This window comes from Biomphalaria glabrata, chromosome 14 (assembly GCF_947242115.1).
Source record: "Biomphalaria glabrata chromosome 14, xgBioGlab47.1, whole genome shotgun sequence".
Taxonomy (NCBI): Eukaryota; Metazoa; Mollusca; class Gastropoda; family Planorbidae; genus Biomphalaria; species Biomphalaria glabrata.
This window is the reverse complement of record NC_074724.1, coordinates 10,495,364-10,516,475: the sequence shown is the minus strand read 5'-3', so window position 1 is coordinate 10,516,475 and position 21,112 is coordinate 10,495,364. Positions and strand designations below refer to the sequence as shown.

The 21,112-nt window shown below is 36.1% G+C and overlaps 2 protein-coding genes across 2 annotated transcripts in view; both read right to left on the bottom strand.

Moving 5' to 3' along the window:
• The window catches only part of LOC106069203 (phospholipase A and acyltransferase 4-like), a 410,743-nt gene that overhangs the window by 25,058 nt on the left and 364,573 nt on the right, over positions 1-21,112 (bottom strand). The gene's annotated exons all lie outside the window — the stretch shown is intronic.
• Positions 6,753-17,621, bottom strand: LOC106070033 (asialoglycoprotein receptor 2-like). The gene is made up of 6 exons (XM_056011130.1): positions 17,576-17,621; positions 15,849-15,939; positions 9,661-9,761; positions 8,527-8,609; positions 7,454-7,674; positions 6,753-6,910 (listed from the first exon to the last, which is right to left on the bottom strand). The coding sequence occupies exons 2-6, from the start codon at positions 15,925-15,927 to the stop codon at positions 6,753-6,755; spliced, it is 642 nt and encodes a 213-aa protein (XP_055867105.1). The 5' UTR covers positions 15,928-15,939; positions 17,576-17,621.

The following is a 21,112-nucleotide window of genomic DNA, read 5'->3' as shown; positions in this document are numbered from 1 at the left end:
AGGGGGAGAAAACCAAAATGGAGGAATATAAACAAGTGTTAATAAAGATTAAAGTATTTATAAGCTGTGCTTTGTCGTTTCCATGTCTATAGAGTCTCATAGAATATGAAGACGCAACACATATGATACTTAGAATCCTTCTGTAACATCTCAAATCCATTGCTAGAATCTTCCTCTTTAGTTCTACAGTTTGTGTTTTTATAATGTCGCAAGCAAAGAAATAAATGTATGTCTAGGGCTGTTTTTGTATTTCTATATTATTTTTAGTTTTGCTAGTGACTCCCCTTTTTAAAAGTTGGTGGGGATATAAAGGGTTAAAAACTAATGCAATATTTAAAACAAAATCTAACATATACTAGTTTTTAAGAGAAACATACTCTTTGTAAAGAAGGTATTCTTTTTTTATTTTGTTATGATTTTTTTCTTGTTTTATAGATTCACGAGTTCTATAATTTTACAGACTAAACTAAATATAGTGTGGAGCCGAAAGTATAGTATACTGAGTACATAATAGTGCACTGTGCATAATCTTACTGCTAGATATATAAATAGATAGATAAGATAGATAAACAGATAGATAAATAGATAGATAAATAGATAGATAGATATTTAAAAAAGGAGAAAAATCTGACCCAAGAAACTACAGGCCAGTATCACTTACCAGCATCACTTGTAAAACTCTAGAACACCACTTATACAAACATAATGTCCTCACACCATACCAACATGGCTTTAGGAAATATAGCTCATGTGAAACACAAATAATAGGACTAATTGATGATTTTTCAAAAGGTTTAGATGATAGTGAACAAATAGATGCTATCTTACTAGATTTTTCCAAGGCTTTTTACCAAGTTCACCACCATTTGCAGACGATTGAAAAATGTCAGTTGTTAAGAGTAACAAAAAAACTAAAACAAATTAATTCCACTTATATTATTCATGGTAAACTAGTAACACAGACTAAAAATGCAAAATACCTAGGTGTAATAATAAATGAAAAACTGTCATGGAATCCACATATTGATGAAACTATCAAACAATCAAACAAAGCACTAGGGTTTTGTCACAGTCTCAGTTGACATTGCATGATTTAATGTTCACGTCATGTTAAGAGCTTAAAGGTTGGTTGCCTGGTCGTGCGGTTTGAGTGCTGGACTGTCGTTCGGATTTATCGACGGTCGAGGGTTCAAACCCTGCCCGCTCCCATCCCCCGTCGTCCTGCGGGAGGTTTGGACTAGGAAGTAAACTATCTTCAATTCTGAAGGAACATCCGAAACATGTAAAACAAAGACACGTGGAATTCCTGCTGTAGAAAACAGGAAGTAGAATGAATAAAGTTGACTTTGAGTTCTGTTAAGTCAGTCAAGTGGGATACTTTGGACCGGGTGGTCAAGTAATATTTTAGTCCACAACGCACAGTAGCGACTTAGAAAAGTCTGTAGTAATTTCAGTTAAATAGTAACTTATGGGCAGTTGTTGCCAGTGGTCTTTTTGAGACATGTATTAGTTAATCAGTATTATTCTTCACAGTGTTACCCGCTGAGATGCGGACGTGATTTGTAATCTAGAGAGTTTAACGTGTTGGATATATTTGATACCGCTGTTATGCGGATAGGATTGTTTATTATTTATTGACTTGTAGCACTAACAAGGAGTGCAGTATTATTAGGTTGTAAAATAAACTTTATATTTGTCTGCTGAAACGGACTTTAGTCAATTTGTGGTATATGTGTTTGTCATGTGTCAAGAGTACTTTAGGAAGCAAGAACCCAGCATTCCACAACATTCGCATTCTTCAACATTACACTATTTAACCTTTTACAGATTTATTACAAGAAATTTCTATAAATCAAATATAAACATAAAACTAAAATTGTATTTAACCTTGGTTAGGCCAATAATAGAATATTGCATCCTCTGTTTGAGACCCCTCAACTCAAGAAAACATTAAGAAACTGGAACAGACACGATACAGGACAGTGAGATTCATATTAATCGAATATTCATATTTAACTAGAGTGCGTAGATTATGGCATTCTAGCACCAATGTGTATTTAAGTGCACAATTTTTGAACGCACTTTCTTTTGTTGCCTTGCTTGTAAGCTGATGGAGTGTTTTTTTTATTATGCTGGTGAAACGTTTTCTTTGAGATACTTCTGTGTTCCCCATTTTAGGGTGAGTATCTAAGGCATGACTGCATTTCGCAGTTGTTTTCGAGGCCATAGTATACTAGACTGGTTCTTTTAGTTTGTCTTTATTGATGTCTCTACAGGGAGTTAGTATGGGATTGGAGTTCTACACGAAGTAGGCCTACTAGATTCAGCAGTGTGTTTTGGTGTGATTGTGAGCATTTATGTGTCACGTTATCGGACAGCAAGGTGTAGAATTATTGTTTAATTTATAGATCCACAATATTAGAATGTTTCAAATGCAATGTCATTACTTCATCAGTTGTCATCATAACTTATATTCATATCATTAAACAATTACATTGTCAACAGTGAGTCACTTATTTATTTGTAAGCACGAAGGTGCCTGTTGAATGTCAGGGACCCGGGTAAACGAGCTAAGGCCTTAACACAACCCTGACACAGACGCGAAATAGGGCAGTGAGATTCATATTAATCGAATATTCATATTTAACTAGAGTAACAACTTTAGTAAAATTACTAAACTTAGAAAGCCTTCAGGGTAGAAGACATAAAAGTAAAGTAGCAATTATACATAAAACGCTGAACACTAATAAGTGGAATTAATTTATTTTAGTTTTTTTCTTACTCTTAACAACTGACATTTTTCAATCGTCTGCAAATAATCTGACTTTTGTTCCTGAACTAATGCAATTTGGTAGTAGCAATTATACATAAAACACTGAACCATAATCTTCAAATACAAAAGCAAAATTTAATAAAACTACTCTACCGGCGGCGTAGCATGCGCCTCTATTTTGCATGACCGGCTTAGGCCGGGTTGCTTGCAGAAACGTTTCTAAATCTGAGATTTCAAACGTTCGAGGTGAACACAGTCATCACGCGCACTTATTGGTGAAGACAAATCTTTTCAATGACAAATTTTTTCAATGGCAAATCTTTTCAATGACAAATCTTTTCAATCTTTTCAATGACAAATCTTTTCAATGACAAATCTTTTCAATGACAAATCTTTTCAATGACAAATCTTTTCAATCTTTTCAATGACAAATCTTTTCAATCTTTTCAATGACAAATCTTTTCAATCTTTTCAATGACAAATCTTTTAAATCTTTTCAATGACAAATCTTTTCAATCTTTTCAATGACAAATCTTTTCAATGACAAATCTTTTCAATGACAAATCTTTTCAATGACAAATCTTTTCAATGACAAATCTTTTCAATGACAAATCTTTTCAATGACAAATCTTTTCAATGACAAATCTTTTCAATGACAAATCTTGCGAAACTCATGCTACTTCATGGTCTCACAGACGGACATCTACAATTCAGTGCTCCGATTTGGTGTCTCATCTATGTAGCCGAATATTTAAAAGTTGTTTTAGGATAAACTTTTCATAAATAAATGTAAGTACTAGATTCGGTTGCGTAGCACGAGGGCCAGGGGGGGGGGGCTTGGTCTCTTTTCTAGGGGCCCTGCATTCTGACATTCTGTATCATGGCATGAGATAAAGGCGCAATATTTAGTGTAAAAAACAATTTTCGATCACTAAAGTGGGAGCGCGGGGGATATTTGAATTCCCTTCATATCCCCACCATAGCTACGCCACTCACTTGATTTAAAGTGTTTCTAATAGCAGTGATTCATTTTATATTTCTTTTAGTATCTTCTTGTTAAAATGGACCGCAACACGAGTGTCGGAAATTAAAATGGTCCGCTGGCTAGATAAGGTTGAGCACTACTGGTTTAGTTCAACAGTCGTGTAGATACAAGTGTCAGAGCATTATGAAAACCAAATCAAGAAGTAAACAAAAAATCATCCACACCCTCTCCACCTAAAAAGTAAAAAAAAAAAACACTGTGTGTCCGACTGATTTTCACATTCTGGTCGACCTACACGTGTAGGCCTAATTTAGAGGTCCAGCTTCCTGAGATTTATCTCTAAGTAAGCAAAATCATTACCCGGTTACGCGTGTAGAGGTGTTGCTTGAAGTCAAATGAACACAATGTGATGCACTTAACTTCTTTTTCTTCATCGTTCTCATTGTTATGTTGGAGTGTTCAGATGAGTAGACCAATACATGAGATGAACTGCGCAGTGGTTTCCAAATCAGGGAGCTCTCCATATAGTTTTCTCTCTATTGAGGTGATTTGGGGCCAATGTCTTATACGGGCCTCTTGGTAAAGAGAGCAGTTTTGGAGGACGTGGTCGGCATTCTCTGATGATACTCTACATGGGCAGATTTCACTGGTTCCAATTTTGAGCTTCTGGTACATGTGTTGTCTCATTCTGTTGTGTCCGGTCCTGAGTCGAAAGATTAGACGTTGGTCTTGTCGGGATTGCTTATAGTAAGCGTCATCTTTCTTGTGATTTGGATGAGAGCTCGTCCATTTCTCATTTATTTTATTTAGAATTAATTTCTTCATTTCTTCTGGATAGAGTGCAGAGCCCACCTGAGAGTTAGTTCTCCCACTCCCGGTGAGAGTGTCAGCCTTCTCATTTCCTTCTAGTTCTATATGAGCTGGTATCCATTGAATAACAATTTCTTTGCTGTTGTTGTTGAGCTTTGTAAGTGCTGATCTGAGGTTTTTAATATAAGAGGAATCAGAGTTTTACAAGCTTTGGAGGGTTGTTTTTGCATCGGTTAGCAAGACAATCTGACTGTGAGGGGAACTTGGATGATTTGCTAGCATGGTAGCAGCTAGTGCTAGTGCTTCCCTTTCTGCTCTGTGACTGTCAGAGAGCTCTCCATTAGCAATGGATTTTTCTAGTTTTCCTCCATCTGGCCATTCGATAAGTATTCCAGCTCCTCCATTTGTGGTGGCTTTATGGGATGAGCCATCCGTGTAAACTCTGATCCACTGATGCACTTAATTAAAACATTATTTGATAAAATACTCAGAAAGACACAAAGATAAAGGCACTTTCCTCGTTCCATGTGCTAGGAAAAATGTGGACAAATGCCCCTTCTTCCCTAGTGCTATTAGAGCATGGAATGGGTTGCCTAAGCTAGCCAGGAAAAACAGTGACTTTGCAGAATTTAGGTCATTGGTTAATATGCATTACTGAATGCATGATGCGTAGGACGTAACCATCATCTTTTCTGAAGTGACGTCTGTATTATATAAGATAAGATGACCTTAGATGTGATTTTTTTTATCAAAATAGATTGATGAATAGATGAATAGATGAATGAATGGATGGATGGATGGATGGATGGATGGATGGATGGATGGATGGATGGATGGATGGATGGATGGATAGATAGATATATATATATAGATAGATAGATAGATAGATAGATAGATAGATAGATAGATAGATAGATAGATAGATAGATAGATAGATAGATAGATAGATAGATAGATAGATAGATAGATAGATAGATAGATAGATAGATAGATAGAAAGATGAATGGATGAATGAATAGATGGATGGATGGAGATAATAAATAGATATGTAATAGATAGATAGGCAGATAGAAAGATAGATAGGTTGATTGATTGAGTGATTGAATGATTTATTGATATATTATTGCACACAATTAAATAGTTAAAAAATATTTCTCAAAAACTTAAATAAACTTACACTGTCTGTCTTAATGGTAAAAGTTTGTACACGATATTTCTCTGACATCCAATCCCGGACTAATCAAGTTTAAATTTCGCACAATTATTTCGTAGAGCTTACATTATAAGAATCAATTTTTTAATTAATAATTATTTAGTTAATTAACTTCTGAAGAATTAATTAGTGTATAAGGTATTTTGAAAAAGAGAAAAAAATGGTACTTGATTTAAGTGGTGATATAAGCTGGTATATTTATCCAGGAGGAAATGCTCCCGTCGCCTCAGCGTGGCGCCTCCGTGGAAAAGTCCGCCAAGGGAAGTGGATAGGAAAAGTGCGGTAGCAAACATAGCTCTCAGTGGGCTACCACACGTATCCTCTAGCAAGGGTACATTACACGTGGTAGGGAAGAAAAAAAGGTTCGCTAAACCAGTCCGAATCCCCCATCGATCCGTTCCCTAACGGGGGCCATACGAGTGGTAATGGACCCACGCACGGGTTCGGTGGGACATTATAGGCTTATGGAGGGTCTCCGGCCTCGCATGGGAGGAAGGACTCATACCGTGTCCTACGACCAGACGGGTGTGATTACATGATCATTTAGTCGCAGGGAGACTCCAGACAGAGAGGTCGGTGTAGAGCCAATCTCTCATCCTGGCCATGGGATAAAAGTCTTTCTCTGGTCACGCGGTTCATAAAAGGGACCGGAAGTCTCGAACCGCAAAGGACATCGGAGCAGGTATATTTATCCAACCGGTCCAGATAAGTCAATGGATCATAACGTGTTTAAAAAGCAAGTACGAAATAACGCCAAACAAAAACAAGTTCTCAGATTTATTATTGTTAGTTTAGTTCTATTATAAATATAACATAACTGATTGTACATTTATGACACAATTGCACTTTATAATTTTTTTAAAAGTATTTATAAAAATTAATTTGTTTTTTTTTTCCTTCAGATGTCTATAAATTGAAAAGAAAAAGGTGCAGAAGACTGAAGATTTAAATAAAAAAAAAACAATCAGCGACTAGTCTTTTTTTTCTTTGTTATCGTTGCTTTCTTTTCCATTGTTTGGGCCGTTACAACCTTCAGGTATGTCCTTGCTTTTATCCTTTGACTTCGAAGAGAGTGTTGTCGTTTTAACAGTTGTAGTAGTTGTTGTTGTAGTCTCAATAGCTGAAGCAGCTGAGAAAAGTGAGATAGAAAACAAAATTAAATCAATGTCTAAACTGAGTTCATACATTACTTTATTCACATGTGGCCTCCTTCAGTCGAGAGGCGACTTTGGATCATTTCATGGAAATAAGATGAATGTCTGGGCATTAGCTGTAATCGAAACATGCGTGTTAGAGGAATGTCTAACCTGGCACTTTTTATTGCACCAAAGCTTTCAGTGGAAGGGTCTTCATAAGGCGTCTGGTCCCCATTGGGGGACGAAGCAATGGCTGGGTTATCAAGCCTGTCTTAAATCCTCACCACGTGCAAAGTTTGTTCTCTAGAACATGGCGTGGTAACTCTGAAAAACCCTGTTCGTTCAGGAATTAGCTTAACTTACTCCCCTTTCCACGGAGGCGCCACGCCGAGAAGACCTGAGCTCTTTCTTTTTTTTTTTTTTTTTTTGCATATTTCAAAATAAAATAGGTTTATATTAAATTATCTTACCTGACCTTCAAATATGATATCAAATAAAGTACATACAGTCTCAGCAAACTATGAAACTTCACTTACGAGCACCCATGCAGACATAGTAGGACGTGCTAGAGCACAGCTTCTCTTGGAGATAAAGGCCATAGCCTTCGTCGTTAATTGATTGGCAATCATATCCAGGTTTATGAGCACCAAAATCAGCCCAATTATTCAGTTCAGGAGAAGCCAAGTTTACTGCTGAATTGTCATACACCCAAATCCATGTTCCACCAATGACTTTCATACCAATCCAGTAGGACAAGCTAAAATGTTAAGGAATAAATATATATATATATATATATATATATAATAGAGAGAGAGAGAGAGAGAGAAAGAGAGTTTTATTATAGCTAGCCTATCTGGTTCCGCAGCGTTGTCATAATAATGGAAATAAGCACTCCATTAACTTTAGAATGCTTCCTAAGGGTATGCGACTCAAATAGTCTTTGAAAACCATTCCAAGTTATTGCATTGACCTGTGGCTAGGATATTAAGTCTGTAGGAACTGTTTTAATTTACAGAAAAGGGGTAAAGGCGAGTAACTGGTGCCTTAACTAGTAATCGTCGGGCAAGAGGAGCTCGTTAGTTATTGCTGGCTAACCACATAGAAGAAAAACTCTCAATTCAAAAGTCTGCTGCCTTATAGCTATGCCCAACCATGGGAAAGGCTTCTGTTGTTAACCCTGAAGAAAAATTTAGACTGGGTGACCCTTAGGCAGTTTGCGGCAGTCAATACTACACTCTGGCAGACTTGACCACAGGCAGGGATGAGATGTTCTTAACACAGTTAGTTCAGTGTGTTGGAGGCACATCAGAAAGTACAGGTATTACGTTACCTTAACAGACCAATTCATGTTAATAGTGACATCAACGTGACCTCTGACTACACTTCTTGTTGTTGTCAGCTTTTTACTGCTAAGCTGTTAGCTCTTTTGAAGTCTAAACCAAAACAAAGTTGAGTTCTTTTTTGTAGTCGTTCCTTATTGCCTTACAGAGTGTTGGCTATGTATGTAGTGTTACTTTGACAATAAGGCTTACCTTAGTTGAACAAAGACCACACAAAACTAATAACGTGATTCCGTTCTCCTACTAGTAAAAAAATACAAAACATTTACCTGTACCAATTAGGAATAACTGCATAGGCCAGAGCATCTGAATCAATCGTAGCTAAGTCTCCACCCCAAGTCTTACATGCTAGCTAGAAATGAAAAAGGAGAAAGATGATTTTAAAGTAATCATGTAGTATATAAATGAAGTAGATTTATAGACATTTATATATGTTATCTATCAATCTATCTATTTATCAATCAATCTATCTATCTATCTATCTATCTATCTATCTATCTATCTATCTATCTATCTATCTATCTATCTATCTATCTATCTATCTACCTATCTATCTATCTAACTATCTATCTATCTATCTATCTATCTATCTATCTATCTATCTATCTATCTATCTATCTATATCTACCTATATATATATTTATATTTATATATGTATATAACCAGCCATAGCACGAAAAGGCCGGGTATAATCGGCAAAAGTCTTAATGATAATTTCCTCATGTACTAACAAATCTGCAAAATTACTTTATTGTAGATAATTAGCCATTTCTATTATTTCTTGTCACAAAAAGATGATCATTTATGATATTTTGATTTATACAGTAGATTATCATTTTTAAATCCGCATGGAGTTTTTCATATTTTTGTATTGTAATTAAGACCAATCAATATAGACTTAGAAACGGGCTATGTTATAAACTGACCACAGGTTGCTACGTCGAAGTTTAGTGTTTATTCCTTGTATAAATTTTGCTGTCGTTTTATTGCATAGGGTGTAGTCTTGGCTTTTGACCAGTGATTGTTGAGACGTGACCGTTAGGGCGCGGACTATTTTGGCGCTAGAAGTTCGGAGATAACTTTTTAAAAAAAATTGTTAACTACACTATACTATTGTATGGTACATAGAACTAAAGTATCTACATGTCGATGACTCCTTTCTCTGTTTCGTTTCGTAATATGATTTTTTTTATTTTATGACGGAGCCATTGTTAATTGCTACGAAAGTTAACCCCATTACAGTACCATTCAGCGCTCACAATTAAACTCCATTAAGATAGTATTTGGATAATCATTTCACGTCAAATGTAATCAAAAGTCTTACTGTAAGCGAAATAGTTTCATAAAATGTTTTAAATAATAATACAAAATTTAAAATAATCTGACAAGTGTACGTTCCTTACTTGTGCTTCATTCCAAGTAAGTGCCCTGTCGCTAAAAGCTTGATAACAGTTGCCATTGTACAATACAGCTCCTGCTTGGCTGCAGACAACTGGAGTTAACACTAAAAAAAAATTTTTAAGGTTTTATTTCTAAACTATAATTGTACAAGTATCAGAAAAAAGTAACGGTTAAACTAGAGTTTTCACTGCACATTAGTTATTCATGTTTTACCCCTAAAGATATACATAAACTGATAAACTGTAAAATTAATAAGAATATCGTTACTGCCGTTTTAATTTGTCCATTAATACATTTTCACTTTCCAGTTTCCATCCTTTATGAGTTTGCAATCAATTTTGAGAAATTATAGAAAGAAACTAGCATTACGCACCGGCTACGCCCTTTGATTTATTTCTACGCTTTATATTTTTTATGGGCCAACACCCCGATATATTTTTATTTTATTTTTTTTATTATAAGAAACAGTTTACATCTTAAATGTCAAACTAACATATATTATTAGACCCTGATTTAGTGTATTTGTTACAATGAATTTTCTTTTTCTCTCTCTCTGTTTCACCCTCTGGAACTCCATTTTTTCCCCTACGCATTGTAATCCCTCCCACATTGACCTGATTTGGAAAGACCCACTTCATAATGCGCCCACGACACTTACACGATCTCATATTTCAAGTCCGATGACTTTAGAGGCATTTTTACTTATACCCCCTCCCCCTCTAACAAAAAAAAGTTAGTCATTCGAACATATTCCCATTACCCTTACCACACTTTATATTGTGTTCCTAAATAAAAAGAAATTTGGTTTTATTTATTGTAATCGTTTATTTGTAGTTAAGGTTTTGATATATCCTCTGAGACAGTAGCTCCTAAGCATTTGAAATTACTGACACTAGTCCGCTTTTCATCTCCAAAACAGATGCCCCCCCCCCCCCTTAAATCCCTGTTGACTACTGGACGGGCCTGTCATTGAAAGAGGTTCTAACTGAAGTAAAAGACAAAGAGGAATTGAGGAAGACGGTCGACAAATCTTGCATGGTGCCCCAACGGTCCAACAGACTAAAGAATAGGTAATGGTAAAAGATAAACAAATCGGTTATTTGACCCCTTTTAAATGTTTCGAAAAGACAATAGAATCTAGATTCTCAATGCTTTTAGGATTTTGTTGTTTTTAACAGTATTTCAAAATACAATTCTTTGTTCTATCTCTCTCTATCTCGAAACAAAAATGAAAAAGACTCAACATCTATCAAAATGAGCCAAATACAAATTCTGAGACCATTTTTTTTTAGAAAGATCAAAACAAAATAAAATGATATGAATTTTCTCAGTTATATAAATCTGTGTGAAGGTAATGGACCTCGTTCACCAATTGTAAATAAGCACGTCATAATATTGATAAAACAATGAAAAATACGTATCAAGTGACAGCCTTAATGGATTACATAATTTGATTTGAAGATATATAGAATCATGTGACTAAATGTTGTTTGTTTACGATTGCTGAATGAGGTCCATTAAAAAATTTCTCATTAAGCAATTACTACGACGTAAAATAAACCTTATTACACATTTACAATTTAAATACACCCAAACCTTATTACACATTTACAATTTAACACTTCACTTAAATACACCCAAACCTTATTACACACGGTGGGAAGCGTGGTCGAGAGGCCAAGTGCGCTTGAACTTGGCTTGGCTACCTTGAAGGGGGCTCGAGGTTCGACACCCGACTCGGGCAGAGTTGTGTTTAGACTCGGGCAGAGTTGTGTTTACTGAGCGCCTAAAGGCAGCACGGAAAACCAACTCCTAGATACCCCATCCCCCCCCACCGGTTCACAAATGAGATTGGACCAAAAGCGCTCTGATCATGCTATAAGCATGAAAGTAGCGCTATATAAAAGATATAATAATAATTTACAATTTAATACTTCACTTAAATACACCCAAACGCTTCAAAGAGTTATTGACAAAAAAATAAGTTATTTATTTGCATTGGATCTACATCTATTATCTCGATTCAGAATTGTAAAAAAAAAAACTTCATGTAACTTTTTCGAGTCTATTTATAAAGGAAGTGAAGATGACATAAGATATAGGAATAAGTAGACTTTAGGAAAAAGAAAAAAAAATTGTGTTTTATAGCTCTGTGTAGAATGCGTCCTTTTTGGGAAACGCCGAAAATAAAAAGTAAAGGTTTGAAAAAAAAAAACGTGTGTTTTTTCGTACATAGCGGTCCCAAGGTTGCGATTCTGCAAAACAAAAAGTTATTAGCAATTAGAAGGTAAAAGGAACCTAATTACGAAATGCGGATACGTGCGACAGTTTAAAAGATCTCGATCTCGTAATCAATGAATCAGTGAGTGGTAACTTAAAAAAATATACAATACTCTTAAGCGAGCAATGTATGAATACATGAAAAAAAAAAACAAGAGAGTAGCATTTGACATTAGATAGATAGATATATAAATAGAGAGATTTAAGAATACATATATACACTAATACACACATACATACATACATTCGTACATACATAAAAGTAAAAGTGAAGCAAAGTTCCCCTTTCAGACCTTCTGGTCCATAGGGCAGATGATGTAAAGGTCATCTGATTCTGTGGCCTACAGATGACGAAGGTGTCATGTGGCCAGCACAACGGCCATCCGCCTTTACTTTTCCCTAACTAACGTCAGGAACCCATTAGAGCTGGGTGGACTCAGGGGCGCCCGAAGATCCTGATTTTAAAAACCCCAATCTTCACCAGGAGTCGAACTCCGAACCCCGGTTCGGAAGCTAAGCGCTTTATCGCTCAGCCATCGCGCCTCCATATACATATGCCCCCCCCTCCCCCCTTAAATCCCTGTTGACTACTGGACGGGCCTGTCATTGAAAGAGGTTCTAACTGAAGTAAAAGACAAAGAGGAATTGAGGAAGACGGTCGACAAATCTTGCATGGTGCCCCAACGGTCCAACAGACTAAAGAATAGGTAATGGTAAAAGGTAAAAAAAAAGGTTACTTGACCCCTTTTAAATGTTTCGAAATGACAATAGATCTACAATCTAGATTCTCAATGCTTTTAGCTTACATACATAAATATACTAACATAAATTCTAACGCATGGGTAGCCAACCTTTTGCTTCCGTGAGTCAATTTTGTTTACTTCTATTTGATTCAGATACGAAACTTAAAAAAAAATTCTACGAGTTTCAGTCTTTTAAAGTATGTAAATTTGTACTTATTTGTTTAGCTATACACCCATTTGTAATTAGTAGAGGAGAGGATTTAAGAAAGAACAAAATAAAATTTGACTTATTAAGTCTGTCTTTGTTCACAATTTTAGTTTTCATTCTTAAATCTAATTTATTATTTCTGTATGACCTATAGACTGAATATAATTTATAAACAGTTTTTCCTAATTGTATTCAAACATTTCACAAGTATTCATAAAATGCAAGTTCAGAAGAGTTCCCAACAACCTATAGGTGTATAATGCAATGATATCACAGAAGAGGACAATCTCATATTCTTTGAATCAAGATTACAGTTCCAGTAACACTACCAGCAAATTCTGTTTAGATTACTTTAGTTTATTTTATTTGATTGAGGATTTTCTAGACATGACTTAGCTTCCTCAAACAGAGTGACTTTTAATAACAATAATGTTGAATAGGTAACATAAAAAATGTCAAAACAGAACCGTATTCTTACAAATCACAACCAAATGCTGTGTGTTTTTGGTCTGATAAGTTTTATAAACATTTCGGTCAATTTGGGCATCCCTGTGACGAACCGTTTTAGCTCACTCAAGATATCACTCAGGTCTAAGCATTTAATTAATTTATTTACTCGCTATTAATCATCAATTTTATTAATTTAGCCAATCAAGCGCTAAAAAACACAGCCACCACCCCTCCAATCCAACCCCACCCCCTTTGGCACCGATGTCACATTTTACTATCCCCACCTTGACACGTGCCACACTAGACTCTTGACAAGAGTACGCTCCCCTTTTCCTATCTTGGCAAACATCCGTTGACCCCCCCTCTTCCGGGAGCGGCTGGTCACTTCAAAGTGCCCATTCAACCCAACGCCTCGGGCAACGCTGTTCGTCTAGCACTAGCCATTATCAAGGTATAATCTCCCCTTCATAATCCACCTGACCACCTGGGCTGATTTCCTGGGCTTTCAACTCGCGCCTTCGCGCAATGTCTATCTCCCGGAAACTCTCGTCACGGTCAAGCGTGGACCCCCTTTGACAAAGACGTCAAATAGTCTAGACCACCTTTGCACCTATCTCCCGCCACTCACCCCCCCCCCTTGGCTATCCACGTGTATATGGACAAACTTCATCGTCCGATCTCATTCACGCTGGAGAGCCCACAGGGAGCACATCTATCTCTTGCTTGAGCTCTAGACTATTTTCATTCCCTTATTTCACTTTGGATTGGTGGTATGTAACTTAGTAAAGTGCTTGAGAACCATTTTACTTAGTAATATATATATATATATTTGTGCATTTATTACTACATTATTTGTGTACATATTTGTGCTTTCTTATCATGGATAATGTAAGTAGATTACTGTATACTTATATTTTATATCATGACTATGTGGCTAAATGTTCAAGACATCTGGACTAGAGTCTATTAACAATTCTTACCAGATGTATTCAGCTCTTTAACTATTATTAATTGAACTCTGATATATTAGCGCTCGGCACGAGCTTTCGATATATTATCATTGATTAATTCCTTGGCAGGGAGTTATCAAAGCATTTCTGTAAACATGTCTTATTACTGAGTATGTATTTACTTATGCTCTGTTTACTTATGTGAGAGCATGGGCGAGTATCAGACGTTGATCTCCCCTTCCCCTTTCATCTCATTTATCTTAGTGATGCATGTACTTGCTATTCACCGTGATTGGTGAGCGTCACTTATATAACTTATCATATATCACTTGTTACTGTTTGTTATTTCCCTTTATGGGAGTCCCCATTATTATTGTTATCTCCCTTGATGGGACACTATATTCATTTGTTAGTTCCCTTTGATATTTATGAAACTAGCTTATAGTTTCTATACATCAGTCTGAAGATGTCCTTCACGGAAAGGCATCTACCTCCCAGTGTTATCATTATGGCTAAACCGACGCATACATCATATCGTTGCAGCTTTTATCTATAGGCTACATCCGCCTGAAATCTTAGCAACCTAAAGCTGATAGCAGATTTGCTGGCACCAGATCTGTAGACATCAGACCTACTCATCCTTCAAGAGTCCAAGTAACAACGCTAGCCACAGACTCGTCACTGGCTTAACTGATTGGTAGACGCAGCTTAGCTCTGCAACCATACAAGTTGGACTGCACACGGAGCCTGGATCCACTACGCCAGCCCACCAGCAGACAGCATCAGTACCAGCCACACCCGTCTCGCCAGTGCAGCACAAGGACCAAAAGCTAAGCAACCAGCCTAATGACACTCAGACCACTTGGTTCTAATATCTGATGATGATAGTCTCCTAATGTAAATACGCTAGATCCCATTCTAGCATCTGTACAGCATTTTACCTTTTAATTATCCTTTGTATAATAAACTGTACATAATTTTACATCTAAATATAGCATTTGTTGCCTGCATTATAACGCTGTGCTTGTAGTTTATATGTGCAAGTAAGGATTCTCAAACCATAAAAATCCCCTAGACACCCAAAACGGCCAATATCTTAATCCGACTTGTCACAATCCCAATAGCTAGAAATTTAAATTTCCCGTATAACTTTTTTTCTAGAAATAGGTTATTATCATTTTTTTTTCGAACAGGCATGCTTTTATCTTGATCTTTTTTCTCGGGACGAAATAAGTCACTCGAAATATTGCAATGCACCAATTTAGGGCATGGCCGGCATTCTGCATACGTTAGCCACCCCTGTTCGAACATAAATTGAATCATAAATAAATAAAAAACAACCAATTAGTTAATAAATTAGTGGCAATGAATTATTTTGTCTGATATAAAAAAAAATATTAAATTTAATAGTGTCATGGCTACAAATAAGTTTTCCTTTATAAAAGATTTGTTTCTAGTATTTTGTAAGTTGTTTTCTTTTTTGTGTAATTTGATTTGTATCTTTTTTTTTTTAATTAACCTTGATGACTTGACTACTAGACTACTTAAATACAGTTTACCTATTTGTCGTCCCAAAACATTCGGTGTGTTTGATATCAAGGCTAATGTCAGGAAAATAAATTGTAGACTCAGTTCCATGTTTTAACAAATCTGTTTAAGTAAAAACAAAAGTAAGAATTTACAAAACATGCATATATAAATCTATATAAATCTATATAAATAATACATACATTTAAATATTTATTTTTTTCATTTTTTTAACGATAATAACATTGTTTAAAAAATAGTTTTCATATGAAGTAGAGTTTATCTGGAAAAGTGACATATATTACTAATGTACAAAAATGTCTAACTACAAAAGGAAATATTATAAAAAATCATCCCAGGCTAGCTCTGATTGGGGAAGACGAATATCCGAAAACCTATCATTTTGAGTCTGACAGGGTACATTTAGTTCGCAAGTGAGAACACTGGAAGGACTAATAGACCCGTTTTGGGGGGAGAAGTTACCTCACAAGGACAGAGCCTGTAAAAACAGTGTTAATGAAGATGCTGGAGCTGTAGCTATGTTTGTGAAATTGTTGTTTGCAACTTTTTGCAAGTGTTTTCAAGGCGAGGAATGTGACTAAAATTTGCTGCGATGATTTTAACGGGAAGTACCTACTTGAAAACAATGAAAAAGATGAAAACAAAAAGAAGACAATACAGAAGTAAGAGAAGAGTTATTTTATATGTGTCTAAAGCAAACTACGCTTAATTAACAAGAACTATACGTGTCGCGCCTCAAGTGGAGCTACCTGCAAAAGCGTGGCATAGATGATACCTGTAAATGAGTGGCAAAAGAGATACCTGCCAGTTTGTCCCAAAGTGACAGAGGAGATACATGGAAATGTGTGGCAGAAGAGATGACTGCAAACAGCTTGGTAGAGGTGATACTTGCGAAATATATGACGGATTAGTTCCAAGGTAACTGCATGGCTCGCATACTGTGAGCTAACAAATCCCCCATAAGACGTCCACCGAAAGGGTTTTCTGAAGCGGCTTCTTCGAAGAATTGTTCTCGGAAATACAAAAGTGACCGCTACGAGCTGGTTTTTGTTCAGCGACTGTAAACATTGACCGCCACTACCTCCCTTTGTGTCAGGTGGCTGACTTGAGCGACAATGCTGAGTCGAGGCAGTGACCACAACATGGTCTCAAGAACAGATCAGCCAACTGGAGAAAGAGAAAGAGGCACATAAAAAGGACAGTACAGATGGCTTCATTAGAAACACGCTCATTTTCGTCTTAGAATCTAACCTGAAATTTCAAACCTAAAATGCCTCGTTGTGAGATTTACGGTATGAAAAGCGCTAAGAAAGGGGCAATGTAATAACTCCTACACAGACTCATGTGGTGCGTACCAGCGCATAAATGGCGTGTCCGGAAAAGGAAAATGGCGGGGGTCCCGATTTATGCGGCCTCTATCTGCGAGTCTGAACCCCTGCCAGACAGAACAGTGTACATTGTTCTCATTCAGGCTGGAGAGAAGGAGCTCTTGTTTACTTTTGCTGGCTTAGAGTTCTAAGAACCGAAGGCTCAACTCTAACTGACAGTTTCAATAAGAAGACACAGAACATTAACAGTTTGGTGATGAATGTTGACATTAGAGGAGAAACAAAAGTTCCGCATAAGACTTTAGTAGCAGCTGTGATCAAAGCAGACATAATTATATTATATATATAATGATCATTAGTTACAAATATGTCTAATGCAAGTTAATGCCTTGCAAACAAAAGTTACTAACCCTTCTGTCTTTATAAAGCGTCAAGATACAAAACTCTGGTTGGAATAGGATCTTTGTCTTGTGGTTTCAAAAATCACTCAATTTATATACACCATAATGTAACATGTTGCACTCGCCTTTAGCTAGCCACGTGGACGTAGCCTGGATTTCTAATTGCGTGTGTGTGTGTGGGGGGGGTGTAACTTTTTTCTTCCATTGTAACGAATCTCATGATCCAGGCTCTCGGCAAACTGCACCATACACCACCACCTTAAAGAACTTGACAACTCAGGGCTCCAAAGTAACGTAACAGTTTAATGTCCAATAAATAACAGCCAATACTGAACAATTAGCAACACGTAACACAGGCCCTAAAATTATTCCTCCAACACCGTACCGACGTATCAACTCTTGCACTGGTCTCTCCATCTCGTTCCGGACTTGCACTGTGTTCAACAGTTCAGGACTGACTTCACACACTAGGCTCGTTGTGTCGGACTCGATCACAGACCAAGATCAAGACACCGGTCCTCTAGACTGTACTTGACAGTACTCCGCACTGAACCGTCGTAATGCTCCGTACAGAACCACACCGCTGAACCACACTGAACTGTGCTGTAGTCAACCGGACTGTATTGAACCGGGCTGTAGTCAACCGTCTTGACTGCGACACCTCCGCTCTTTATATAGGGTCCCTAATGGCCTTCTAGAACCGGGCAGGACGTCGCTCGACTATTCTGGGTGGTCAAATGACTACATCCCTCGTGACGCTCCTGAGCTCTACTCACGATGCCGATCCTTCCCGAACAGTCATGTTGACACTCGTCTCGGCTGACCGTCCTAGCTCGTCAACGTTGACCGCTCGTCTAGACCTGGCCTGGGGCGATTAGCGTCTGCTGACTACTAACAGACCACTACCATCATCTGTGCCGCCACCAGATTTATTACAATATATATATATATATATCCTTGAATAGGTTATGCCTGGAGTCAACGAAAAAAAATCAGTAGACACGCCGCGATTACCACCTATGAGCTTCCATCGGGAGTTATTTCCAGTATTTAAAACACACCCAAAAAATATTGCATATTCAGAGGAATCTACAGTGCATTTTTTTGCCACTTCTATTACGAAATTTTAGTTAAAAAACCAAACCTTCAATTCCCTGCACTTTACTAATGGAGCCCAGAGACTGGTAGAAATTGAAAACTATTGTTTTGCTTTTTTTTTATTGGATGAGGAAGGTAACTTTTGCTTTTCCTTTTGTAGGAAGCTGTGTTTCAGTGTGTGTGTGTGGAGGGTTAACCTCAAGACCCCCTTAAGTATGCTTATGAAAATCGGTGGCTAGTTTGTTTTAAATTTTTTTCTAGAAAATGGGAGTTTTTTTTTCGTCAAAACCCTCGAGGGTTTTAAACTAAAAACCCCCCTTAAAATATGGTGAGGGTAGTTAATTGCTTTAGTTAAATATGTAAGAGGGGGGTTTAACTTTTATCTCTACTAATTGACAATAAAATCGTTGATTTGAACTCAATAAATTAATTAACGCTTCGCTTACAATCAATGGGGCCGAGGACTATTTATTATAATAAATTGCAATTCTCTACGCAAAAAAAAAAAAAAAAAAAAAATAGGCCTTTATCTAGAGTGGGTTAATTATCGATTTGTTTTGGTACAGAAAAATATTTAACTAGATTTAGTTACTCAGAATCCACTTGCACCTCCTTGCACTCCCCTGCGGGCGCCCATGCCCATAGGGGCCACCCATGAGTTTATGCGAATTAAAAAAAACAACATACATTTTGTATTATATGCAACACGTGTTAAGTTTAAGAGAAGTAAGGACAACAAAAAAAAGTTGCTAAATCGCATTAATAAAACGTGTACATTTAAATTGTAAAATATTAAAATATTAAAAATTACAATGTTTTTAAACAAAAGAGACATTAGCATTGCTAATATATAGATAATCCTGCTTATAAACATATGTTTTTGTTGTTGTTGTTGAATTGAATTAAGTAGAGTTTGTATTGTACATCTAGAGGATATAGTTATTAGCCTTGATAATTTAATAGGGACCACAAAGTAGCACTGGACTAACTTGTCAGTACAGTACAGGTCACTGGTCTTATGACCTATCCTAATTTAGGTCACATTCTGTTACACTCAGATCTCGAAAACTAGAAGAGAAATGTAAAATATTATTTTACCATGCGTTGTGGCTTGCAAAGTTTGGGTGTAACGGCTAATTTTGTTTTCTAAAAGCAAATCGTTTAGTTTAAAAAATTAATTATGCAAGCGATTTTTTCAAAAGAAATACACCAATTCTAAATCAAAATCTCTATACTGACAGTCATATTTCATTAACTGTAAAAATGTTCCAGACATTGTCTTATAATAAATGAATTATGACAAGTGATTATTTGAAATCGCATAATTGACTAATATTACACTTATATTCTTTGTCAATAAGTAACTATAGTTTGATTATCGATATCTAATTGTTCCGTATTTTCATTTTCAAACAAATTAAAAAAATATCGACAATAGGTTGTTCAGGGCTTTAAAAAAAGGAAGTAATTTACTAGAAAATTACTTATTATACTATTTTTACATTTAATTTTCTTGCTGAAACATAACAAAAGTTTTTTAATCGATAAAGAATGTACAGGATTTTGTTTTGAATAGAAATCGACCAACATTACTTACATTTTCTTACAAATTATCGCCCATAATTTCCGAATTTTATTAGAAAAATCTACTAACACCAAATAAATGTTTGAAATCCCTCTTCCAACAAATAATCTTCTCATTTGCGAAAAAATATTGTTCCGGATTTTTATGAAAAATATTTTAACTCTATTGTTATGTAAAATCTTACTTCTCTCTTACAGTACATTTAATTTTCTAGTTAAAACGTTACAAAATCTAATTATCGTTAATATTATGTTCCGATTTTTAAGGAAAACAACTTCCAATCACCAAAATATTGTTTGAAAATCTTTCCACAAGGCTGTGGTACATCTAATTTTTATACGAGACCATCCCAAAAATTAAATTAACAGTATTACATTTATTTGTAATTCTCTTTTCTCTTACTATCTATACAAACATCCGGAACAATCTATTATATATACTTAAATCTATTGCGTTCATACTAAAAACTATTGCGATTTTTTCAAACGAAAATTAAAGGTTAATCAAATTGTCAATAGCATTTAGTTGTTTTTTTTTTTATATTAAAATGACGGACACACAGACCGACAGACAAAACATACAAATATATGCGGCTTTAATCCTCTTTAAATACATTCTATCAGAACTCAGTGCAACAATGTCTATGAACCCTCGTTAAATAAATATCTCGTGTTAATAAAGACATTTTTTTGGGTACTAGCCTATTGTGTCGTATTAGTTCTTTTTTCTTTTGAAGTTATATGAATGGATTCTTTAAATGCAATGCTAAAAAATCTCGGTGCATCAATGTCTACGAACCCTCAATAGCCGGCTCGTATTGATAAAGGCGTTTTTTGGTCTAACTAGGCATTGTGACGTAGTGA